Consider the following 27,176-nt stretch of genomic DNA (forward strand, 5'->3'; position numbering starts at 1 on the left):
GGCAGAAAGCAGGCCTGACTGATGGGAGACCGTGACATGCCACACCATGGATGTGATTGTAACATCTTCATTCCTTCACCTTTGAAAGAGAAATAACCGTCTATAAAACTATATGGACATAAAGACTGTTTTCTCTGAATACCATCTGAATTCTGTCCCAAGATCTGGTGAAAGTTTATTCAAAGGAATACCCTTTAAAAATTAAAGGTAATTATACTACCTGAAAATGTTTTAATGTTTAGCTTTGTCGTGAACACTTAGGTTCTTGGGCATCTGGATATTACAATGTTATCCTCTATGTAAGATACAAGGTACTAAGCAGTATTTATAACCTGGGCAGCCACTGAGTGTGCCAGTGATTTTTAGGAGAGAATAGTCAAAACAGTTTACCTTATACTTCAAATACTAGCTGCCTGCAAAGTGCTTATGTAAAGATGTTTAAATAGAAGCACACCGTGTATTTCATAAAATGTTTTATGTGATGCAATACGTAGTAAACACAGAAAGAGTAAATGATTCATTTCCCGGGCAAAAGTCAGTCATTTGCAGACAGAGTACCTGCTGTATGTCAGGTGCTAGATGGAGAGACAGGACAAGGGCTTGTCCTCATTCCTGAGGATTCTATGGTGTAGTGGAGGGAGAGGCACCTAAAGAAGCGATGCGGGTGTGTTAAGAGCTATAGAAATGTCAGGAAAGAGCTGGGAGGGTGGAATGAGTGACTGATGGTTAGGACTGCCTCAGATCCTTTTTGAAAGAACAAAGGTGGGTGGGGAAAGTGTACAGAACACAGTACATCCTCCCCTGGGGGAATCTGGGTAAGCCTTTGAGGGACGTTAATGAGCCGAATCTTCAAGGATGTGCAAAAGTTGACCAGATGCAAAACGTCCAGAAAGATGTCCCAGAGAGAGAAAAAACCGTCTTGGCAAGAGCTAGAGCAGTGAGCAGGCGTGGCCGGTGAAGGGTGTGCTGTGAGCAGCCCTGCTGAAAGGGAAGGCCAAGCCAGGTGACCTGAGGACCTGGGAGACCATGGGAACTGACGGGACCGTGGGAGTCAGCGATCTGACTTGTATTGAGCACCTTCAGTATTGTTTTGCCAGTAAGAAAACTGAGGCTCAGAATTGCACTAGCTTTCCCAAATTGTACAAGAAGTGATGGGCCCAGGATTAGATCTCAAGTCCATCCGGCTTCAGATGCTTTGCTCTTTTTCTTGCATCGTGGTGCTGATGAGTATGGACTTCACTCTATTGGTTGCTGGTCTTTAGACCTTGTTTTTTAGTGGTAAAGGCCTTTTGGCAAATAAAATCTTAACCCCAAACTCTAATATATAAGAACAGATCAGGTTGTATTTCATTAGCTTCAATTTCTTTCATATTTAAATGTGTAACTTACGACATCAACTCTTGAAAGCAGTGGTTTTCTTTTTAATAAGCTCTTTCATTTTGGAACCATTTTAGACTTAACAGAAAAATTGCAAAGACAGTACAGAGAAGTTCCACATACCCTACACCCAGTTCCCTCAGTGTTAACATCTTATAGTACCCTAGGACATTTGTTCTAAGAAGCTGATATTAGAACATTACTATTAACTAGAATCCATGCCTTATTTGGATTTCACCAGCTTTTCCATTAATGTCTTTTTTCAGGGTTCAGTCCAGGATACCACATTGCATTTAGTTGCAATGACTTTCTTTTGCCAAACACTAAAACACGAAACCAGGAATTGCATTACATTCTCATATACACAGCTTTGTGATTCACAATAAGATAGTTCCTTGAACACTTCGAAGAAACTCTAGCTATGTGTAAAGAGGTATTAAGTCCTGTACTACAAGCATGCAGGTGGGTAGCCTACTACCAAAACACAATAGGTATAATTATCAGCTAATGTAGCCCAGAGAAGGATCCAAAAATGCACACCCCACAAATTTGATTTAATCTGTCTTTGCTTGGGCTGTCATACAGTATGCTAGAGACTGGGCAGCTTAAACATTTCTTTTTTCACAGTTCAGAGGATAGAGGGCCTACACGAAGGTCCCGGCCAGTTCAGTTCCTAGTGAGGACTTTGTTCCTTGTTGGTAGATGGCCGTGTCCTCACATGGCCTTTTTTTTTTCTCTGTCTGTGCAGGGCAGGGAGAGGAGAGTTACCTCTCTCTATCGGATCAGCGCCCCACCCTTATGAGCTCATTTAACATTCATTACCTCCTAAAGACCCTACCTCCAATTCAGTGACATTGAAAGTTAGGGCTCCCCCAAAGGAATTTGGGCGGGAGGGGAGACAATTCAATACACAGCACAATCCAAAAGCTGAAATGATGGAAAATTTTTACAGTTCAGTCACGAGACAGTATGGTATGGAGACATTCTCCATTTTGCACCATACATTTATGCCGGTGACGATGTATTATTCGGTAAAACACTTGATACTTGCAAGACAGTGTTAAATATATAGATCATATTTTAACACTCGTTATTAAATAAGTTGAAGAAAATATGTCATCTGAACAGATGGTACCAAAAAATTTCAAAAGTGATTGTGTTATAAAAGTTGTTAGCAAAAGTTTTCAGACGGTCATTCGATTTTACATAAGTGTTAAAAAGAAGTACTACATCCTTCAGAATAATGCCAAGTAATGCCATATAATTATTAATTATTTGTTACTGGTGTGGGCTATGAGTTCTAGAATTTACTTTTCCATACGAAATGTTATTCACTGTATTGAAACAGGGTACAGGTACCTCACACAGAGTAAGAAACTACTGGGATTTATTTTGCTTTTGCTGATAAATAAACAACCGAAGAACTTTACCTCGACTAGTACAGAGTTCTCTCTCTTGCCTACTACCTCTCTGTTACTTACGGCCGGTTTACAGCGTTAGCTGTGTTACCTGTGCTCAATACTGCGAAGCAAGGAGTCCACAGCCAGTGTGTTGAATAAAGGGCTATTACTGTGGCTGCTTTTAGTTTGGAAGCAGGGTGAATGATAATGCTGTTCATCAAGAAAAGTGCGGAAGAAGGAATAGGTTTAAAGGGAGGAGTGATCTGAGGTGTCTTCGGGACATCCAGGCAGAGATATAGTTGAAGTCATCATTTGAAAGTAAGTTGGAGGAGAATTTTTTTATGTAATGGAAGAAGGCATACAACTGGATCAGTTTATTATGGACTAGAACGATCAATAAAGGGAAGAAAAAATTTAGGTTTAAAAAACTGCAATATGAGTGACTAGTTGACCACAGTGTTCCTCTGGGAGCCCTGTGGTATTTTATTGGAGTACCCTGTTAATGTTCCAACAAGCAGTTTGGTCAGTTGTGATATTTTCAATCACAAAGTGTTGATTCTGCAGTTTTATTGTAAACCCCATCATGAGTTTACACTTAGCCCTTGGGTTCTTTTATCTATCCCAACTTTATTGGCAAGTCATTGGCAAATATAATTGTATATATTGCAGGTGTACAATGTGATGATTTGAGACACATGTACATCGTGACATGATTGCAACATGAAGATAGTGGACACATCCATCACCGCACGCAGTTAGCTCTTTTGTGTGTGTGTGGTGAGAATGCTTAAGATTTCCTGTCAGCAAATTTCGGCATACAACACCCTATTATTAACTGTGGTCACCATGCTGTACCTTAGATCCTTACGACTTATTCATCTGATAGCTGAAACTATGTGCCATTCGACCTACATCTCCCCATTTTTCCTCCCCCCGGCCACTGCCGTGTAAGTGATACCGTACAGTATTTGAGTTCCTCTGTTTGGCTTATTTCACTTAGTAGGATACCCTCCCACGTTCATCTATGTTGTCACAAATGGCAGGATGTCCTCCTCCTTTATGGATAATAATATTCCATAGCTTATGTGTATATACACATTTTCTTTACCCATTCATCTGTTGACAGACGTGTAGGTTGTTTCCACGTTTTGCTATTACAAGTAATGCAGTGAACATGAGAGTGCAGGTATCTCTTCAGAGTACTGATTCCATTTCTCTGGGATATATAACCGGAAGTGGAATTGCTGGATCAAATGGTGTTCTATTTTTAATTTTTTGAGGGACCACTATACAATTTTCCATTATGGCTACATCAGTTTACAGTCCCCCCAACATTGTACAAGTGTTCTCTTTTCTCCACATCCTTATTATTTCTTGTCTTTTTGGTAATAGACATTCTAAGAGATGTGAGCTGATTTAGAAACTAAGAAAGCAATTCCACTTATAATAGCACCTGAAACAATAAAATACTTAGGAATACATTTAACCAAGGGGTAAAAGACCTGTACACTGCAAACTATATGACATTGATGACAGAAATTGACAAAGGCACAAATAAGTGTAAAGATAGGCGCCCAGTGTTCTTGGATTGCAAGTTCTTGGAATGCCCGTACTACCCAAAGTTATCTACAGATTCAGTGTAATCTCTATCAAAATTCCAATAGCGTTTTTCACAAAAATAGAAAAATCTATCTTAAAATTCATATGGAACCACAAAAGTTAGCCCTGACCAGCTAAAGCTATCTTGAGACAGAAGATAAAACTGGAGGCATCACACTTCTGATTTCAAACAGATTACAAAGCTATAATAATCAAAGCAGTATGGTACTAACATAAAAACAGACTAACAGAACAGAATAGACAGTTCAAAATAACCCCATGTGTGTATGGCCAACTAATCTTTGACTGTCTCTGGGGAAAGGGTGGTCTCTTCAGTAAATGGTGTTGGGAAGACTGACAGCCACATGCAAAGAATGAAACCAGACCCCTGTCTTCCACCACACACACGAATGAGCTTGAATTAAAGACTTAAGTATAAGACATTGGGTTCTTAAGTATATAGTTTGACTGGAATAGTTATACCCAAAAGTGCAAGTCATTCTTGACTCTAGAGATTTGGTCTTAGTATAGAGTAAAAAGTCGTTGTTTTTCATTGCTGTAATGTATTTTTTCCCTGTTACCAATTCTTCACACCTTTCCAGTTCACATTCCCATTTCTCTAGAGGCTTGTGGAAAAAGTACCGGATAGCCTGGTCCTTCTGCAGTCTTTGGTGGGGAGAAAGCTGCCTCCATCTTCAGCTTGCTCCGGAGGCTTAAGCTGTTCCCCAAAACTCTGCCCTCTGGGCTACTCCGAAGCTCGCAGTAAGCTCCTGCAGATTGTAGGAAGGTGCTCACGGGCCTGTTCTCTCTGTGCAGGTCGTCCCCATGCTTCCCAGGCTGCTGTGCGAGGAGCTGTGCAGCCTTCATCCCATGACCGACAAGCTGACCTTCTCTGTGATCTGGACGCTAACCCCGGAGGGCAAGGTAACAACTTACACGCATGACCATTTCATTCAGTGAGTCCCTGTTAATCACCCACTGTGTGCCTGGGACCGAGCTGGAGTCCCGGGGTGGGAAGATGAGGGCGCTGTAGGAGCAGCTGCCGTAGAGAAGAACAGAGACAAGCCCCCTGCCTTTGAAGAGCTGTCAGTCCATTTAGAAGGCCAGACTGACCCTAAGCAATTAGAAGCAAGTTATTTGTTTCTTATCTTTGATCAGGTGAAGGAAGAAATTAGTAAGCAAAGTCAAGTGGGGAGGCTGAGTGCAGGAGATAAGATGGACATGAAGGCGAATGTCCCATTTCAGTGGCAAGGGGAACATCTGGGCTACAGCCTGTTTGAAGGAGGACATCCGGGGAAAGGGTTGCGAGTTTGGGTAGGTGGGGGGATCAAACTGGGAGCGGCTTCAAATGCCAGTCACAGATGAATTCCGGGGGTTAGCATTCCTCTGAAGTGTCCTGAGGAAAGTGACTTTTATAAAGATTAGTGCCCCAGCATTGTGCGGGTGACCTGGTAGTCTGAAGATGAATTAAATTGGCACAAGGTAATGCCATAATCAAGGCCCACGATGATGAAACCGTGGATCGAGAACAGAAAGGAGAAGAATGTCAGCAGGCGTTCCCTAAGGATAGGGCCGACAGAAGACAGATAGATGGAAGATAACTCCAGGAAAAACTAGTCTCCTCCCCACAAACAGAAACAACCCTAAACATCCAAAAAGAAGGCAACAGACGAAGTAAGATGCGGCGTTCAGGCAATGTGACGCAGTTACTAAAGCTGTGACAGAGACCATGTGAGAACATAGGAAATGTTTATGCTGTGATATTAAATGGAAGTTAAAAGAAGATACTGAATTATAAAGAGGTTCCAAATAAAGATGGAGGATCAAATACCCACATTTACTTTCATTCCCTCCCAAAACCTCACTAAAACAACAGTGAAGAGATTTTTTTTTAAGACATAAACCCACAAGGACAAAGAGAATGGGAGAGCAGACAACAGCAACAAAATTTTGGAAGCTGGAAGCAGATGGATGAGTGGTAACTGACTTAGCAGTCCTGAGAAAGCTGAATCCTGAGCCAGCGATGGAGAAAGCCAAGAAACAGCCCGATTTTACATAGCAGAACCCTAAAGAAATTCAGAAATCAATGACACCAGGTAACTCCACAAAGTGGGGGAGAGGTGGGTGAAGAGGAAAACGACCATATTGGTTGAAAATTTGTTGAGAAAGATCGCCCCTCCCGTATGTTGGCAGAAGACCAGAAATTTATTCTCTGGACTGCATAAAGTGAAGGATGTATAAACTAGAGGACACCAAACACACTTGTTGGTCATGGTCCCTTGGAAGAGGTTGAGTGAGTGCTGGCATTCTGAATGTTGAAAATCCCAGCTTGCTTTTCCACCCAAACCCAGAATTCTGGTCGCCAAGGCTTATACCCTCAGGTCAGGAGATGAGAAACTCTTTTTTTGAGGAATCTGAATGTGAAGAGGGTTTAAAGATCAGAACCTTGGGGGCTTCCTCACCAATAGCCCAGCTGTGTCTCCCTGCAGGAAAGCCTAGAGGCAGGAAGTTCCACGAACACAAGCAGAGCTTTTTAGGATTTCACTAAAAATGAGCATTTTAGTATTTCACTTCCATGTATGAAGAGACAGCCGAGGGTCACCTAGCTGGCTCCGTTGGTGGAACATGAGACTCTTGATCTTGGGGTCGTGAGTTCAAGCCCCACATTGGGTGTAGAGATTACTTTAAAAAAGAGAGAGACAGCCAAGACTGAAGTCTCTGCCAAGAAATAGAAAAACCAAAGCAAACAAACAGAAAAAAGCAACTAGGGCCAAGCAGACTATACAGGGAAAAGAAACTATCATTTATATCCCATGAGAATTTTTTTAGAAGAATTTTATCATAAGATCTAGATACTTTACAAAAAGAAATGGTGGGGTGTGGAGAAAGGAAGAACTCATGAAAATTTAAAACATGATAGAAGAAATGAAGTCTCAAGGGGCGCCTGGGTGGCACAGCGGTTAAGCATCTGCCTTCGGCTCAGGGCGTGATCCCAGCGGTCTGGGATCGAGCCCCACATCAGGCTCTTCTGCTATAAGCCTGCTTCTTCCTCTCCCACTCCCCCTGCTTGTGTTCCTTCTCTCGCTGGCTGTCTCTATCTCTGTCGAATAAATAAATAAAATCTTTAAAAAAAAAAAAAAAGAAAAGAAATGAAGTCTCAAGACTCTGGTTGGAAGATAGAGTTAAGGAATTGTCCCAGAAAGAGAACAGATAAGAAAATTAGAGGACTAGTCCAGGATATCCACTATCTGTCCAGTGAACATTCCAGAAATAGAGGATAGTCGAAATAGAGGGGGAAGAAATGATCAACAAAATAATTCAAGGAAATGTCCCTTTACCGGAGGATGTGACTTTCCGAGTGAAAGAACCGAATGCCCCAGCACTGTGCTGGATACACATCGTCTCCAGGCCATAGCGAAGGAAAGATCCTCTTGGCTTCTTAGAAGGAAAAAAAAAAAAAGTCACATACAGTATATCAGGACTCAGAATAACTTCAGACTAATTTTCTTTTATAACCCTAGAAGCTAGATGGCAATGAAACAAAGCTTCCTGGTTTCCAAAAGACTGATTTCTGTGCTAAAATTCTGTACCTACTAAGCGCTCAATAAAATGTGTGAGTAGGAAAGGACATTTTCATACATGCAAGGCCTCAAAAAAAAATATGTATATATATATACCTCTCATATACCCTTTCTCAGGAAGCTACCAGAATATGTGTTTCACCAAAGTGAAAGAGTAAATCAGGAAGGAGGAAGACCTAGGATTCAGGGAGCAAATAAACCAACCCAGGAAAGCAGTGAAAGAATCACCTAGATCACAGATTGGGAAACTTTTTCTGTAAAGAATAGTACTTTTTCTTTTCTTCCTTCTTCTTTTTCCTTCTTCTTCTTCCTTCGCCTTCTCCTCCTTTTTTTTTTTTTTTGCTGTTAGGCCATTTGGTCTCTGTCACAACTACTCCACTCCCCTGTTGTGGTGCAAAAGCAGACAATACGTAAATGAAAGACATGGCTGTGGTCCAGTAAAACTTTACTTAAAAATAGGTGGCTATAACTGGGTGATGGGCATTAAGGAGGGCACTGGATGGAGTGAGCATTGGGTGTTCTATGCAACTGATGAATCACTAAATTCTACAAACTTATAGTACACTATATGTTCATTAAATTGAATTTAAATTAAAAAAAGAAATCGGTGGCAGGCTGGATTTGAGCCATGGGCCATAATTGGCTGACACCTGTAGATGATGGTGAAGAAAGCCCCTAGGGCACTGGTCCTACGGAGTATAAAAGACAGTCGATCCAGATTGCAGCAGGCCAGAAGGCTCTAGGAGAGGTGCCTTTAAGAAAAGGAAATGGTTAAAACATCTATGTTTCTGAATTTCTTGAGAAATGATTTAGCCCAGCGGTTATAGAACTTTCTAGTCCCAGGACTTATTACACTAAAAAAAAACTTTGATGACCTCAAAGTGCTTTTCATGGGAATTACCCCTGTTCGCCCTGTTAGAAATTAAACTAATAAAACCTTCAAGCCTTTACTTATTTAAATTAAAGTAATAATAATAAGCCCAATTCATTAGGTTAACATAAATAACATTTTATGAAAAATAATTACGTTTTCTAAAATTTAGGAGACAAGCTCTTTGATATTTTCATAAGTCTTTTTTCATATCTGTACTAAAGAAGACATTAAACCAGGTTCTCATATATGCTTCTCTATTCAATCGGTTAGGATAAATTATTTTGGTTGAATTATGTATGTGAAGAAAATCCAGCTTCAGACAGATACATTGTTGAGAAAGAAAGGTGCATTTTAATTGCTTTTTCAGATAATTGTGGCTATTTGTCCTTGTACTACACCAGAATTCGGCAGTCTCTTAAAAATTAGTTCCAATCTAGAACCTGAGACTGTATCTGCTACAGACTGTACCCCCCAAATTCATATGTTAAAGCTCTCACGCCCCCAGTGTGTATTTGGAGGTAGAGCCTATAGGGAGATAATTAAGGTTAATGAGTTCATAAGGGTGGGGCCTTGATCTGATAGAATTATTGTCTTTATAAGAAGAGACCAGAGAGCTTGCTCTCTCTCCCTGCCTGTGAGGACACAGTGAGAAGGTGATCATCTGTAAGCCAGGAAGAGAGCCTCTCTCACCAGGAACCAAATTGGCCTCCCCAGCCTCTAGAACTGTGAGAAATCAATGTCTGTTGTTTAAGGCCCCCTGATTGGGGTATGTTTTTATGGCAGCCCTAGTAGACTAGTACAGTATCAACTGAACTTTTTTTTACTGGGTTACATTAAAAATCTGTCTTATACTTTAAATGGATTCTTTTACCCATGCAGTGATTTTTTTTTATCATGCACTTAGAAAGTTTAGATCATTTAGAAAATATTGGCTCATTATGCAGATCTTCTAAATGTGAACATATTTCATTTATGATATCAAAAAATCACATTGGTTAATATCACTGCTGATCTCAGACAAGTCTTTAAGTACTAGGAAACATGTATCATGTAGGTACAAGGTTTCCAAAATTCTAATTTTTGTGAAGGCTCAGATTTTATCGTGGGCAGTAAATAATGTTGGTTGTTTTCTTCGAAGTGCCAGAGAACCATAGTTTTAATGTTATTTGTTCCTTCAAGTAAAAATGGTGTTCTGTAAAAAAAAGCAATCAGTTTAGCTTATAGCTCAAAATTGTATAAATGCTTTTCCTCAAGACGACCATCATACTTCAGCAAGCAGCATAAGTGAAGACGACAAGGACTCAAGGGTTGAGACATAATAAAACCAAAAATTTTTACTGCATCATCAAGAACATTCTGAAGCCAGCTAGCTTTTTTGTTCCTGTGAGCGAGGTGGTGAAGAGTCAGCCCCTGATACGGTTTTGCTGTTGCCTGATTCATGCCAAGGCGGTGGAACTTCCCCCCACCAGTGCTTTTGTTCTGCCAGGGTAAATGTCAACACATGGAAAAGGACAAAGAATGCCGTAGTATTATTATGAAAATAGGATTGACCTCGTAGTTCCCTGAAAGAGTCTCAGGGACCCCCAGGAGGCCATGGACCATACTTTAAGAACCACTGTTTTAGACAATTGGTGGAAAGTTTGGGGTGGATCAATGTACAAAGTATATAGAAAAACCAAGCAAATGAAGACAAGATAGTTATTAATTCTAGTGAAAATAAAAAAGTTGTGTAGGAAAGAACGGTCACACTTAGTGTATACATAACCGTAATAGCTAATTCTGATAATGCTGATGTAACCATTGGGAAGATGAGGGCCTGGAACGGTTATGTGTGTTTGGTTGGGGGAAGGGAGTGCATGTGGAAAGAAAGAGAAATTCTCTTCTTCTGTAGTGAAAAGTTTTGAATAACACCTAAAATTGAAAAACCAAGAAGTAGTCATCAAGCAGGCTATATAGAAAGATGGAAGTCAACAGCAACATAACCTACAGGAAGAGGTGAAAGAGGTTACCCTTGGGGAGGAAAGAGACAGAGGCCTGATGGTTTTTGTAACAAGCCTTTAACACTATTTGTCTCCTTGGACTATGGATACTTTAACTTTTCAATTTTTACTTTGAAAAATTTCAGATAGGCATGGAAGTAAAGAAAATAGCACAATAAACCTACCATCCCTATGTCCCAGATTCACTACTGACAACCTTTTTTTTCCTCTGTCTTTCTAAAGTATTTTAAAATAAACCAGAGACATCATGTCATTTCACTCATATTTTGATATGTGACTTAAAAATTTGGACATTTTCTTACATAACAGCAATGCTGTTAGCACACCTAACAGTTAATACTAATGCCTTGGTGTCATCCACAGCCTGGTCCATAATTACATTTTCCCCATTGTCTCCAACTGATTTTTCGGAACTGGAAGCACACGTTACATTTGGTTTTTACAACTCCTAAATATCTGATTATAAGTTCCTTTTTAAGAGTCAAGAAGCAAATATTATCTGAGGTACAAAGAAGGAATTGTGAAGACAGTATGCCAGCAGTCGTATTTTGGTGGGGGTGGGAGCACGCATGGGGGGAAAAAATGAATAGAAAAAGACCAGAAGGAAATAAAATAGAATGCCAATAGTGGTTGTATTTGGGTAGTAAGAGTATGAGTAATTTTTTCTACTTTTTTGTATTTTCTAATGTTTTTTAAAAACATGTATTAGTTTTATATTTTTATAAATGCTTATTTTTGCAAAAGTTGAAATAGAAAATAAAAGCCCATAGAAGAAAACTGACTTGAGTCAACAGAAAAGAACTTTGAATCTGAATTATGCCTGCCAGGATCAAACCCAAGAAATAAAAAGCTGCCTGATCTAATGAGCTACTAAAATATGAGGGTCATAAAAGAAGCACTCGAAAGAGGCAAACTCTGAAAACTCCATTGGTCTTTAAGGTTTCTGTTGGAGGCAGTGTCTAGTGAGCAAGCCTTCTGGCATGTGAGGGGCTGGAGAGCAGGTGTGAAGCAGGCACGGGGTCCAGGAGGGCACCAAACCAAGCCTCCGCCAAACCAAGCCAAAGAGGAAGTGTGAGGATTTGGACTAGGGATGGTCGTGGAGCAAGACCCACTGGCCACACCCTGCACAGACCTCTAAGAGAGCACATGGTGGGTGGGCCCAGTTGGTTGGTTGTCCCGAGATATAGTTCCGCATGAATATCTCTTACAGTCAGGACGCAAGAAAGGAGGTGTCAGATGCCAGACTCATGTCCGGAGGGGAGGGGGGAAACCTTGTTCAAGACCCTGGCAAGGAAAGCCTGAATTAAGCGGGGATGGGGGGTGAAGGTGGGGGTGGAGCAGGGAGCAGGCAGGAGAGTCAGGGAGCCAGAGGAGGCCATTGAGGAGGGAGGTGGCCCCACATCAAGAACCCGAGTAAATGAGGAAGATGGCGGCCAGAGCCTGAGGCTGGATTTGTATGTGGTGGTGGCTGCTCGAGGGTAATGGCTTGGACTTAGAAGGAGCCAGAGTAGGGCCACCAGCAGCATGCCGCTGCTGCTAGAGCGTGGCCGCCAGCCTCACCTGGAGTTGAAGTGGAGAAAGTTTTGCATTTTCCCTTAGTCTGCTAGAATGTCTTACTTTCTGGAGCAGGCATGACCAGCCATCGAATGGCCATTCCAACTTTCTTCAAGCACCCACTAGATTTTTTTAAGAGTCACTAGAAAATCCTGGTCATCTATGCTTTCATTAAGCCAATGCCCAGATTTTGAGGTCAATAAACTCTGAAGGGTCTATTTTTGGCACATTTCTCACATACTGGTGGTGAGAGCATTGTTCTCTGATTTCAACATTTATATTGTTGTGAGGGAAAACAAACCCAGCAACATCTTGTGCTTTATAAGATCCAACTCTGCTACCACAAAACCCACTTGGAATGTGTGAGACCAGTGACCTCCTGATCTCCCGAACACTTCCAGCACTTCTGTCTCACTCAGCACTAAGGCCCTGCAAACAGACAGCATGTCCTATGTGCCCCACTCATCAGAATACATCTTCATTTGAAGTCACCTTTGTAAAAACACCAATGTTATGCTTTAAAGAGGTCATAAGCAATAACTACTTGATTACTGAGTCCTTAGACCTTAGAACCATGAAACCTCAGGGTCAAAGGTCAGAATAATAAAGGAAGCGTCTCACAATGACAGTAGCGATCCACAGCTTGCATCTCCCACAGCGTTGCTGCCATGTGCCATCTGGCTCGGCTGGACGTGTGCTCCAGAAGTTGCTTGTTTCAACTTCAGTCAAGGGCAACCTCATTTCAGCCATTTATGCAAGCCAAAACCCAGAAGGTCATTATTGACTTTGGTCTTTCTCTCACCCTTCACATCCAGTCTACCAATAAATCACCTCAGCTTTGCCTTCTAACTGCCTCCAGAATCTGCCCTTCTTCCTTACCTCTGTGAGCCCTGTCACCTGGGGCCAAGCTGCCATCCCCCTCCTGGACTGCAGTGCCTTCTAACTGTCCTCCTCGCCTCGGCTGCCCCACTTCATCTCCCCTTTACACAGCGGTCAGAGTGATCCTTCTAAGTCAGACATTAGGTCGTGTCTCTCCTTTTCAGAAACTCCAGTCTCTCATTCAGAATAAAATCTGAAAAGTCTTTGCAATGGGTTTTTTTTTTTTCCTGTTATTTTCTCCCTGTCTTCTTGGCTGGAAATGCATGGACTACAAAGTCTTCTTGGGACTAGAGTCTCTTCTCATCTCCTAGAGCATCTTTGTTCACATGGGAAACGCTGGCTCTTATTATAAAACTGACCTCGCCACTAGGTAGCCGCACCCCGCCCAAGCTTCCATGACCTGACTGCAGTTGACAAGTCACACTTCCCAAACTGCCATGTTAGAGCACGCACCGGGTCTCTGCCCATTCCCGGTAGTTCTAGGAAAATCTGTCCAGGCCCTGCCTGATGTACCCATTTGGAATGTTGAACGCTGTGGGAGAACTATGGTGTCTACCAGTTCAAACTGCTACTTAGGAATCCTTTTATATACTACTAACGTCACTGTTTCAAACCTTTATCCGTGGCTCCAGCCTTCCACTGTGCCTTGCACTCCTCTTCTGTCAAGATCCCACCATTTCCCCAGGTGACTTTCAATCTCCCTGGGAACCAGAGGGCCCTGCTGCTGGATCTGCTGAAGCCCCCCCTTCAGAGAGTCAACAGTCCCTCTCTGCCTTCCCTCATCCTTTCCCTTCTCTTCATGCAGTCAAACATGCACCCATTCCAACCTGGGTTTAAGGCCTGTGTTGTCTAGATCTTTTAATGGCATCGGCCTCCTCCGAGCCATTTGGTCTCTCAGTCTCTAGCTTGCTTCACACCTGCCACATCCGTTCTGAGTGCTAATGGCTCTTCCTTCGCCAAGTGTCTCCAATCCTCTCTCTTCTGTTCCCACAGTCACCGCCCCCACTCAAGTCCTTGCCATCCTCCCCTGGGACTTTGGGAGGCACCGTTCATGGCTGTCCATTCTAGTTCTCCATTGCTGTTAGATGACCTTCCAGAAGGTGAATCTGGTCCCATCACTGTATTGCTCAGCATCCCCTCACAGCATGGTGGTGGGCTAGGATACCCTCAGAAGTCCAGTCTCCAGAGCATGATGTACATAGACCGCCACTAACTCTTCCCCCATTTTGTGACCATCTGCTTCCTATCCTCCAGACTCTTGCCACTGAAGGGTTTGTTTGGTCTAAAATTGCCACTCCTGAGACCTTGCACATGCTTTCCCCTCTTCCTAGCGTGTCCTTCCCCGCATCTCTACCAGTACTAATCCTACTTACCTCTGAGATCCATCTAAAATGCCACTTCTTCACGAAACTGTTATTCATTCATTTGGTAAAGACTCACTGAATATTTTCTCTGTTCAAATATGACACAAGGTATTGAAGATACATGAATTAAATATGCACCAAAATAAGAACAGTAGTTATCTCCTGATGGTACATTTATAGGTGATTTCTTTTTCTTCTCCACTTCCCATCTGTATCTTTTTTAAGTTTTCTACGATTAATACATATTACCACTGTAGTGAGAGAAGAGTGAGAATTACTTTGAGATTTTTTCCTGCTTTTTTTTTTAATAACCACATAAGAGATATTGGAATATGTCTGTAGGCTATAGGGGAAGGCGAATAGAAAAGGAGATGTTGAAAATGAGGAAAGCAGAAACAGATTTTTGGAGCGAGGTCACAAAGGACTGGGAGGCTCAGGACCCAAACTTCAGGTTGGGGATTAGCGCTCAGTAGGAGGAGAGGACCCCCAGCACTCCCACCCCAGAGGGAGTGAAGAGTAGGGACCCCTGCTGAAGTCTGAGAAGGTGCTCAGATGGGAGGACCCCCACTTTCCCTCAGAGTCCTTTCTCCCATCTCTTCCCCCCTGCAGCACCTGTCCCCTGCTCTTGAGAGCCATTTGTGCACAGACCTGTTGTCCTTCTAGATTTTCACATCCTAGTAAACAGAGCCCACTCCTAATTTTGTAATCTCCTCCCCACACAGCCTAGTGCCACGGATGCTCAAAAATGATTTCATGAAGTGAATTGCATACCTGTTTTCCCAGTCCTTTGTTTGTTTAGTCTGCTTTGTTGGACTGGTGTTCCCCTGGGGGAGGCAGTTTTACCTACAGCAGCCTCCTTAGCACCCCTGAGCTGTGTCCTGGGAGCTGAGGAGGGCTTCACATGACCCATGTCGTTGGCAAAGCTGCGCCGCCTGCTTCCCCATGTGGACCCCTCCGCAGGCTCTCACCCTCACTGCTCCCCACGCTCACCCTGCCTCGGCCGCCCCAGCTGCCACCACAGGAATCCTGTGAAACTTGAAACAGAAAATGGTGTGCACGTCCTGGGCCGTCGTGGTGTCTGACGCAAGCCCGTAGAGCCAGGCTCACGCCCAGTGTCGTGTCACTTGAGGCTTCGGTTACCGCTACAGAAACACGTTGTTGGGTTTTGCGTTTCATCCTTAGACGGTGCAGTGGAAATCTTGCCCCAGTAGCTCCCAGTGAGAGACAATAGCTTCCAAGGCCGATTCTGAGAATAATAGCAAAGTTCCCCGAATATCCATCTTTAGTCCTTAGCGGAGGCAGGGGCAGAATTGTTTTATTTCAGGCCTGTAGAAACAACCCAAGACCAAAGGAGCCTTTAGAAAAACTCTGCTGTGTTCTCGGGGCCTCTCGTGGCCCAGTTTGCTAATGAAGACACCAGGCAATTAGAGGCTTACCTAGGGTCACTTCGGGTACTGGCAGACTGAATTGTGAGCACAGGCTTTGCTGTGAATCTTTGGGACTAAAGTAAGAATTCAAAACAAAGTATCTTCAAGAAATAAAAAACAAAAACAAAAAAGACATGTATCATTTATAAAGCTGTCAGGCAGAGCTAAAAATTATTTTTAATCAGCTTATCTCCTACATTTTGATGTTGTTAAAAGTGTATTTGATTTAAATCTAAAGATTTGGGACCAAGGGTTAGTAAACAGTGTAATGGGTCACTGTGGTAGGTGTCTTTAAAGGACCTCTGCTTTTGAGAGATGGGCCAGGTTGGTCTTGTTGAAAGGCTGGAGCTGAATGAGTGAACCTCAGTAGCTTTAGAAGTTTGTTATTTTGTGTTTCCTGGGTCTGTCTGAACCCAGTCCTCCGAAGCCTCCCTCCCTTGCTCTCCTTCACTTTCTTCCCTCTCCCTCCACCTCCAGCTTCCTTCCCACACAGACCTTAGGGCCCCCAGCCCCGTGCGACTGTCTGAGGTAAAGAGAACACTTGTCAAGGACTGCTCAGGCATGGTGCCCTCATCCTCTGTCATAGGAATGGAATTCTTGTCTCCTAACCACATCCGGGCCTTCAAGCTCTTCTCACGTTCCTGCCATTTCCTAGGTTTGCGAGGCAAACACTTGAGGAAGTTTCCTTGTCTCCCTCCTCTTAGGCTTCGAAGTCTAGACAGCTGCTTCGTGATCAGGGTGGGAAGGGGCCCAATTATAGTCTGGGGTCAGCAGATTAGGCTGATAGCAGGTGGCTTGAGACAGAAGAGAGCACAGTTGACTCAGGCTTGTTTTCTATAAAATAAACCTTCCAGAAAAGTCTAACACATAAACAGCCTGCCTTATAAACTAAAACACGCTGGCAAACTCACAGTTTGCTCTGCTGCCCAGGCTCCCTCCTCCCCACCGTTGGCAAAGGTCTCTGGTGGGCCCAGAGCAGCTTCAGAGCCTCTCCACCCAGTAGGAGAAAACCTAGCTGGGTCTAAATGAAGTGTGCTGCTGACCGTGCTTCCGTCTGTTCTTTACTCTTTAATCCTACCTTGGCCTTCATTCTTTAAAAAGTGACCTGGGCTTCCCCCAGTCACAGTGGGCCTAGCAGAGGAGACCCCCGCTTGCTCCTCAACCAGCTGCCTGTGCCCACTGCAGTCACTAGCACCTTCTACCACAGACAGGTCACGTCTGCCCCTCCCAGCTGCCTTGGAGCCCCTCCTCTTTCTGCCCACTTCCTTTTCAGAAGTGTCCTTGGCACCTTTGACTTCTCTCGCCTTGTGCTGTGCTCCCCCCACCCCCCACCCCACGACTGCCTCGTGTTCATAGGTGTGAGACGCAGAAATCTGCCCCACCCCCACCGCTGGCCACCCCAGACTGCCTGCTTTTGTTCGGTCAGGAAAATGTTTCTTCCTGATAAGTTTTTTGAACCAAACATTTTACATGCAGAAGCCCAGAGCTGCTGCAGGAATGATTTTGCATCGAATTCCTTAAAATTACAAATTAACCTCATTTGCTATTTTTTGAATCAGACATTTCTTTCTTATAGGGAGGCACTGGCCCTTTTTTTCAAAATAAATTTTAAAATACAGTTGGATGGAAATGGACAATTTTCAAAGGCTATGTTTCCTCACCATTTTGTGTCTGTAAAGCGGAGAAAGTCGATATGTATTTGAGGCACGCTTTGTTTCCTTCCTCAGCGTCTGTCGCAGCTGAAATCTCGTATATACTTACTCGGCTGAGGCATAACACACATGACAGTGAATTTTGAATCTTACATATTTAGACCTGGATCCAGTCTTCACTGCCACTTAGGGGCTTGTGTGACTTTTCACAGATTGCCAGCCTATTTTCTCAACTGTAAAATGGGCTGAACCGTGCACACCCACCAGACGTGTTTAAGAGATTCTAAAAGGGAATAGGTGGGAAAGCGCTGTGCAACCAGACGGGGCCAGGTGCCCTTAAGTGTTGTGCCATTTCCAGGCTTACCTGGTACCAGAAAGGTCTCGAGGTCCACATTGGTCGCTCCTTTCTAACCAGGTTGCTTTCAGCTGTGTGCGTTCAGTGGATGTTGGCCTGGCATTTAATCCGACATTTGAACAGTCGTGTCCTAGAGTGTCTGCAGGAAACTTGCCGCCTGCAGCAAGGGAGTGACCCAAATCCCGTGATTAAGCAAAGGAAAGAAGGACAGGATCTTCTTTCTGAACGGTTTTGTTTATGAAGTTCCTCGTGGTTTTTTTACTTTTTCCATGAAAAACTCTTTGTCCTTTTGTCTTCTGCCACTGGCCCTGGTTATGGACAGGGCGTTGATGTGAAGACAGTTTCCAAATTGGAGATTAATGAGGTGTTCCATCCAGAGAGAAACCTTCCTCCCATAGTGTACGGCATGCTGCCCCTGGGAGACCCGCCCCCACCCCCATTTGGGTCTTTGCTTTCCTGCTGCCCTTGTCTGTGAGGCAGCGACGGGCATCCTGGCTTTTCTGCTGCTTCCCCATGTTTTCCTGGCCTAGGATTTTTTTTTTAAGATTTTATTTATTTAGTTATTGAGAGAGAGAGAGGGAAAGAGAGTGTGTGCACAGTGGGAGGGAAATGGGGGGAGGGAGAGGGAGAGAATCTCAAACAGACTTGGCGCTGAGCCTGGAGCCCAACCCAGGGCTCAGTCTCCATCCTGAGATCATGATCTGAGCTGAAGCCGAGAGTTGAACGCTCAACCGACTGAGCCACCCAGGCACCCCCAGCCTAAGAATTTTTTTAATCTGTGTATCAGGTATGATTCCCACAATCACTAGATTGTTAAATCAGGATAGGTTCTGCTGCCTGAGGCCATGTCACTGGGCCAGAATGTTCTTGATGGCTCTTCGGAGCTTCCACTTCAGCCCTTTCAGGAAGTATATTCAGGAAGAAGGCTGGTGCAGTCTTCTAGGATGCCAGCATGAAGGGGAGGAGGAAGTGCTCAAGTAAGGTGAGAGCACTCCAGGAAACTTCCCGTCAGCACCACAGTCTCAGATGTGGTGTGTGCTGGTAAGAAGGCTGCCCATCATCAACTGAGAAGGAAATAAGCTAGAGGAGCAGAGATGTGCCCATTAGGGAAAAATTGGCTCAAACTGACTGAGATAGTACAGCCAATGTGTGTCATTCTCAAGTATAGGTAAGGAGTGGTAGACTTCTGATTTTGCCAAGTTACAGGTAATAAATTTTAAGAACTCTGGAGGATGAAAAGTGGCCTCTAGTCAGCATTCAGCACTATAATCAGAAGGTTTTGAGGGAGAAACAAAGCTCTGTCTAGAGCAAGGACCTATGGGCTTGGGGTTGGCAGTGTCTAGGAAGCTTATGGAACTTACTACAAAATTTGGGGCATAAATATTTCGAAGGAGAGGACCTGCGGCTTTCATTAGATTTTTAAAGCAGTTCTTGACCCACTAGTTTACGTGAAAATAGATGCCCAGTCAGGGTGGAGGGGGTTGGCCTGACCTATGTGTTGTGGTTATCCGTATAAGCGTGCTGTGGTTTCCTGTGTCCTCCAGGTAAAAAGGGTCACAGATATCCAGGAGTCCAGATATCCTATGACTTGGCTATCTGAGGGAATCTGTGGAACCACTTGTAAGGTGTGTGAGAGAGAGTTGTGGGATCGAATGGAAAGGAAGGTTTCCCCAAGCATGCTAAAGACCGACCGGCAAACAAAATGTGGACACATTGAAGGAGGAGGGTTGACCGGGTTTGGAGTGAAACAGAGAAAAGGAAACAAGCTAAATCTCCAGGGGAAATCTTTGTGACCACAAGAATGAATAAGTCGTGGCCCTGTCATTCTAGAGGAGCTTGGACCAACTCCATTCGTGGGGAGTTTTCAGGAAATGTGGATGTAATAGAAGGACGAGCATGGGCTGACCTTGAAAGGGGCTCTTCTGGAGACCCACACGCACGACTTCCCCACCGCGACTGTTGGACGATACCTCGAATTGGCTCCCTAATTTCTCTTGCATTCAACACACACACAGACACCTCCTGAGAGCCAAATTCAGGACCTACTTACTGCAACAGAGTCGTCAGGAGCACAGTATTTGAATCACTTATATTTTTGGATAGGAGTGGTTCTTGGAATAGTTCAGAAAGTGTAGTTTAAGGGTTGTTTTTTTTTTTTTAAGAAAATTAAAGTCTGATATTACAGATCCAAGCCTCTATAATGAGGCTCTTTGCACTGAATCAAAGGAAAATGAGAGTAGTTTCTACCATTCTCTTCCTGTGCTTCTTGGCTGCCATTTTAAGGGTATTGGTTCTTCCTTCAGGGGAAGGTTAGGGTATCAGAGGGGTCTCTCTCACCTTCCAGGGTAGTAGCCAGCTGTGTACCATAGAGGCTTTGTGGCGTGGACAGCTGCTCTGGGCCGGGCTCTCTCCCTTCCCCCTGGAAACACCCATGGATCCTTCAGATGGCTTTTTCTCGGGAAGCATATTTCTGAGGTTGTGAACAGAATGATTTGACCTGTGAAAAGGAAGGCAGAGGGGATGTTTGCAAGCTCAGGCGGAGAGGTTCCACAACTGATTGGACCTCCCACCCTCCTCCTTCGCCCCCTCTGCCTCTCAATACCTCTGGCTTTTCCTTGCTCATGAATCCATTCCCCACAGAATTTATCTCAGGCTTTTCCCACTTCTTCATACCTTTGAGCCCCCCTCATCCTTCGCCTTCTACCCCATAGAATGGAGCTAGGTGATGTGAGCGCTTTCACCTCCCCACTTCTTCCCCCAAAGTCTCCTCCCTTGCCTCCCCTTTCCTTCCTGCCTCCTCTCCAGGCCACTCTTCCTCTTTCATGGATGGGTGCCTCCACTTGGCCCGGGATCCATTCCTTTTGTGTTGGCTTCTTCCCCTCACCCCACAAACCCAGCGTAATCCTCCGTCCCGCCAGCCCCCCGGCAGCGTTCATCCACGCTCATTGCATTGCCTCCACCAACCATGCACCTGTCCTTAACCCAGAACTTCCCAAACTTCCTCATATCGTGACACACAGAGGAGATGTTGCTGTTTGCCTGGCACGAGGGCTGTTGGCAGGCGAGCTCTGGCTGCCCCGAAGGTGCACGGACCCACTGTGGCAGCATTTCCCAAGTCCGTGCACAGCACAGGGCCTGAACTCTCTGCAGTTCGACTCTGCCGCCCCACCCCGTGCCGTGCTTTTCCCTCTAAAAAGCCTTTCTAAAGGTCACCAAGAAGCAAATGCTACATGCAGACTTTTTGTTTTTATCTTCCTTGATTTCCAAGTGGCATCTGACTCTCCCTAGTGGCTAGGAGCTCAGACTCGGGCGGCCTTTTCCCCAGCCTGTGACCTCAGACAGGTCACTTACTGTGTCTGTGCCTCAGTTCCCGCCTTTGCAGGATGAGGATAATAAAACTTACGTCATAGGGTTGCTGCCTGAAATGGCTGCTCTGGGGGAAGCATCTTGTCTCCTTGCAAGTGGTCTGGATGTGTCTGTTGTGGCTTTTGAGTACTCCTTTCTTGAAGCCCCTTTCCCCTAACGTTGGACACTCCTGATCTTTCTCCTATCCCTTTGAGCTCTCTTTTTTTTTGTTTTCACTCTCCACATTCTCTTTTTGCCCCCTACAATGGAACAGGTGGTAGAGAAGGCAGCCTTGACTCTCTCTTGCCCTCTCTTTCTCGGACCTTCCTGCCAAGGCTGCCAGCTCCCCACCTGTAGATTAGTCATCGCCCCAGACCCCAGGCCCCCACCTCAGCTGCCTGCTACATAGCCCACCCAGGATCTCCTCCCTGCTCCTCAGACTCAGGAGTCCCAAAAATATCTTAACATTTGTTTTTGTTTTAAAAGCAATAAATGTTCATTATAGAAAATGCAGGCAAATTTAAAGGATAAAATACGAATCAGCAGTAATCCCACCACAGTGAGCACCACCACTAAACTTGGGTGTATGGGGCGCCTGGGTGGCTCAGTTGTTAAGCGTCTGCCTTTGGGTTAGGGCGTGATCCCGGAGTCCTGGGCTCCAGCCCCGCATCGGGCTCCCTGCTCCGCTGGGAGCCTGCTTCTTTCTCTCCCACTCCCCCTGCTTGTGTTCCCTCTCTCGCTGGCTGTCTCTCTCTCTCTCTCTGTCAAATAAATAAATAAAATCTTTAAAAAAAAAAAAAAAAACTTGGGTGTAATTTCGAGCTCAGTGGGCCTCAGCCTGGGCCAAGTTTCACCCTACCGTTGTTTGGCGATGTCTGGTGACATTTGTGGTTGTCCACTTGGGGTTGCGGGAGGGGCTACTGGTATCTATCAGGTGGAGGCCAGGGATATCACCAAACATTTTACAATACACAGGCTCTCCCCCACAACAAAGAGTTAGTCTACTCAATAGTGCTGAGGTTGAGAAACCCCATTTCTTGACCTTTTTATGTAAATAAATAGCCCAAATAGAGTAAGTTGGAATTCCTTTTCTCTTTCTGCCTCCATTCTGCTTCTCTGACCTGTGTTCTCTGTCAGTGACCCCACTTTCTCTCTCACCCCACATCTGATCCATTACCAAGTCCACAGATTCCCCATGTGCCCCATCTTTGGCATCTACCCTCTGTCCCTTCTCTTCCTTCCAGTTTTGCTATTGATGACCACTCACTCCAAGTAGTGAAAAGGCACTCCAGCAGACCCTTCACCTTGAGTCTCCCTCCTGCTGGGTCTTGCCTGTGCACGGCGCCCACCCCACCCGCCGCCATGTGCTTGGAGACCTTCTGTCGACCGCTACTGCCTGTTAAATCCAGTCCTCAGAGTCTGAGCTCCCCAAGGGCAGCAGCTTCCGCCTCTGATCGGTCTTCGTGCCTAGCTGGAACCTAACACCATTCTGAGCAGTCTGTGCTTGGTAAAGGTGGTATGGATGTAGAAGGTGTATGGATGAATGGTTACATGACAGAAAAGACTGGAAAAAGCTCTCCTCATGATTCCCTCACATTCTGTCTTTGCAGATCCTTTGTGAATGGTTTGGTCGGACCATCATTCGCTCCTGTACCAAACTGAGCTACGAGCATGCACAGAGTATGATTGAAAGCCCAACCGAGAAAATCCCTGAGAAGGAGCTGCCCCCCATCTCCCCCGAGCACACCAGTGAGGAGGTACACCGGGCTGTCTTGAATCTCCACGGAATCGCAAAGGAGTTACGCAAACAACGGTTTGTGGACGGCGCACTGCGTCTGGATCAAGTCAGTCACTTCTTTTTTTTGGTGCAACCAACAGATTTGACTTATGCTTGAACCCAGCATGCATGAGATTCAGCAGGGCAGTCTTGGGATCTTCCCTTCCTCTTTCCCCAGTCACAGCACTAAAACAGCTTTCTCCGAGGCAGGTGGGGACTAACTCGCCCACCCTCCAAACTTCACAGGCACACGAGGCCCACTGACATGAACCAAGGCAAAAGGGTAGTGTCTGTGTGGGTGACCCTGTGACCAGAACTCCCAGCCGGTCTTTGCTGGCCAAGCTGTAACCCAGTATTTGAGCCTTCCCTCAGTTTCTACCTCACATCCCTCTGAATGGAGGTGGGAACAGGAACATGGGAGTTTACAAGGTAGTTGACCAGTATCTGATCATGAGGCTTTTAAAAAAACGTATTTCTTTTTATCCCTTGTCTTCCAAAAAGAGTCACATGTTTATAAATTCTGGATTCATATTTAAAGAGGCAGAGAACTGAGGAGACTGGAGAACCTTGACTATTGAGGAACATGGTGGCCTGGAATGGAACTGATTGCTCTCGAGTATTACAGCCATGCCAGTGGCTCTCTGGGACTTAGGTAGCTGTCACTCAAACTTAGTCACATTTCCACGTCCGTTTCCATGTGTGGCAACTCTTACGACCTAGGAATCCTTTCCTCATTATAGAGTAGAGCCTGTGTTCCGTATTGTGCAGTTTTTTTTCTCATTTAAATTTCTTACCCAATCCCCAGAGAACCTGATCTCCCTGCCTGGTCACTATATGCTGGGGGAAGTCTTTGGGTGTTTGAAAAATGAGTTGAGCAGCGGGACTGGCAGGGGGCAGCCTCACAGACGTCTTTGTCTGAGCCTTCCAGCATAGAGGGATCTCAAAAGGTTTGTTTTAAAACTTTCTAATTGAAGATTTCATTTCATCCTAGCTTTTGTGATAAACGTCACTAATGCTTCTCAGGAGGCATTGCCAGTAGTTGCTGCCCTGGGCCTAGGGATAAGTTAGCAGCACCTGGGGCGAGTAGATACACTGTTCTGCCTGTGCTTGAAGGAGTCAGGGCTTCTTCTAGAGCTCTCATGCCCCACCTTCCCTGGCCTGGGCTCTGGCAGCCTGAGCAGACCTATCTGCTCATGAATGCTGTTGGGCAGGCAGTAGGCAGAGTGGCCGCTGAGGAAGACAGCAGAGCCGGTAGAAGAGGGACCAAAGGTATAGGAGATGACAGAATACTTCTTGCTTTCCTTCAGTGAAATCTTTTGTGGGGGCAGGAACACACCCCAGGTCTTACTCACCAGGGGCTCCCTGGTTGTCAAATCCAAGGACGCTTTTCAGTTCTTGCTTCCTGGACTTTGTTCTGCATTTGGCCCTTTGAAGCTCGCCTCCTGGTTCTCTGCTTCTCTTCGGACATCTCCAGTAATGTCCTGCTGGTCCCCTTGCAGAAGCCTCTTCCCCTGCTGTCCCCTATAGGGTTCTCATTCCCTGGAGTCTCCCCCACCCTCTTTTTTGTCTCTATCCACACTCCCTTCCTGAACAAAATCCTCTACTCTTATAATTTTCACACTAACCGGATGCTGATGATGCCAAAATCTCTGTCTCCAGCCCTACTGTCCTTCCCAAGCTCTTGACAAGCCTCTCCCCACTGCCTTCTTGAACTCTCCACCCGGATGCCTCGTGATCACCTCAGCCGGTACTCATCCTTCCTCGTGCAGGACGCAGTGATCGGTGCCCACGGCACGGTGTGCAGCCTGCCTCACACTCCCTCCGGCCTCTGCTCCCACCAGGGCAACCGTGTGCATCAAATAACCATGCACTTTACCTGAATCAGATGATAAACCGATCAAATAAGAGCATAAAAAAGGAGGGTCGCCTGGGTGGCACAGCGGTTGGGCGTCTGCCTTTGGCTCAGGGTGTGATCCCGGCGTTACGGGATCGAGCCCCACATCAGGCTCCTCCGCTATGAGCCTGCTTCTTCCTCTCCCACTCCCCCTGCTTGTGTTCCCTCTCTCGCTGGCTGTCTCTATCTCTGTCGAATAAATAAATAAAATCTTAAAAAAAAAAAAAAGCATAAAAAAGGAAGCTGTTCTTTCTGTGAAAATTGAAATTGTTTGAAAAGATTCAATAAGGATGAATCTGTAAAAATTCTGCTGTTTGCGTGTGACAACTATAAAAGAATGGGGGGAAAATCATAAAATTCAGGGAGAATTCTGTACTCAGATGGGCTTACAGATGTCTACGTTCTCCTTCTCTTAAACAAAAATTGTAGGGGCACCTGGGTGGCTCTGGCGGTTAAGGGTCAGACTCTTGATTTTGGCTCAGGTCATGATCTCAGGGTTGTGAAATGGAGCCCCTTCTCCTGTTCACTCTCACTCGCGCTCTCTCTCTCTCAAAAAACCCAAAACAAAACAAAACAAAAAAACCCACAAAAAAACGAAAAAAATAAAAATAAGAAAAAGAAACAAAAGCTATAAATTATAGACAATGAATTATGAGTGTAATTTATTCAGAAAAAATGTAGAAATTAATTATCCCCTTTAAAAAGCTTTATATTTTAAAAATGAATGAATGTACATTTATATAAATTAAGTTAAATGATTAGTTACAAATATATCTCTTATGTATGATTCCCCTCTTTATTTTTTTAAAGATTTCATTTATTTATTTATTTAGAGAGTGCGTGCACGAGTGCAAGAGGGTGGAGGGGCAGAGGGAGAGAGAAAATCTCAAGCAGACTCCCCGCTGAGTGGGGGGGGGGGGAGACTGGATCCCAGAACACCATGACCTGAGCCGAAACGAAGAGTCAGACGCTTAACCAACTGAGCTACCCAGGTGCCCTGATTCCCCTCTTTACCCAGCTCCTACAATAACTTACTAACCACTTCTTCAGGCACATCAAATGAGAGGGCCTCTGTTATAACATCTTAGAGGTCTTACCCTATCAGATTGTTAAAATGTTTGATTGGATTAAGTATTAGAAATGCTCTATAACTATAAAACTATAAAAGATCAGTTAGGTGATCTCAACTCACAGTAGGGGGTATGGTAGTCAAGGTAGAAGAATGATCACAGATTATTGATTGATAATGATCTGTTGGCTGAATCTTAGAATCAGGATTTTATTGCTGAAAATAACCTTGTATATCTATATCTCTTTGGCTCTCACAGTTTATACATGGGCAAGCTGATGCCCCCCAAAGGTTAAGTGAGTTGCTTATATGCATGAAATCCAGATAACTGACTCTTTGTTCAGTTCTTCTCCACTTACACCACACTGGCTTAAGAGAGAAAAGTTTTCCTTCAAAGTGAGGGGGGAAGCCCTCAAAAGTCCTAATTAGGTTCCAGTTAATTCAGGTTTGAAAATAATGGATGTGCGTCCTTGGAGTTGATCCCTTGGTTCCCCAGAAAACAAGTTGTGTGGACCCCAGCTTTAGAAGGAGGGGCACATCAATCTCCCGCAGCAAGGGACACTGGCGAGGTCCTTTATGAATCGGCTCAATGGCCCCATTCAGGAGCTACCGCGTTTGTTCCCCTGGGCCTGCTGCCTGCATTTGCCCTCGCAAAAATCCATTTTTCTTGGTGCTTTTGGCATAGCCTGTTGTTTGGAGTTTCTCTCTGAGGCTTTGTTTGCTTCATTTCACCATGTCCACATTTTTGGTGGCAGTCCTAAAAAAATATGCCCTTTCACACTCGCCTCAGAGAGGCCCTGTGAGAGGGGACGCCATCCGTGTCACACAGTAGGCCCTTGGATGCAGAATAAATCTGCTAAACCAGAAGTTTTCCCTTTCTAAGAAATCAGTTTACCATGATGACCTTCCGAATGAGGGAGGTGGGGGATACTAGGGTAGCGCCTGTTTGTTGAGTCAGAGTCAGACTGGTTTGGAGGTTGTAATAACCACAGAAAATACAGCTACTTGATTGCAGTCACCAGCTTAGGC

The 27,176-nt window shown here is 44.7% G+C and overlaps 1 protein-coding gene across 8 annotated transcripts in view; it reads left to right on the plus strand.

The window, feature by feature from the left end:
- Positions 1 to 27,176, plus strand: part of DIS3L2 (DIS3 like 3'-5' exoribonuclease 2) — a 344,150-nt gene that overhangs the window by 243,295 nt on the left and 73,679 nt on the right. For all 8 annotated transcript variants that reach the window (XR_015725613.1, XR_015725615.1, XR_015725614.1 and 5 more), the window contains exons 12-13: positions 5,193 to 5,300; positions 23,018 to 23,251. Coding sequence is in view for 4 of the 8 variants with exons in the window: in XM_087864389.1 (XP_087720515.1) it covers positions 5,193 to 5,300; positions 23,018 to 23,251 (342 nt within the window). In the remaining 4 variants the exon portion in view is untranslated. The remainder of the gene's footprint in view (positions 1 to 5,192; positions 5,301 to 23,017; positions 23,252 to 27,176) is intronic.

Source organism: Ursus americanus, chromosome 1 (assembly GCF_024610735.1).
Source record: "Ursus americanus isolate L20-20 chromosome 1, mUrsAme1.1.p, whole genome shotgun sequence".
Lineage (NCBI taxonomy): Eukaryota > Metazoa > Chordata > Mammalia > Carnivora > Ursidae > Ursus > Ursus americanus.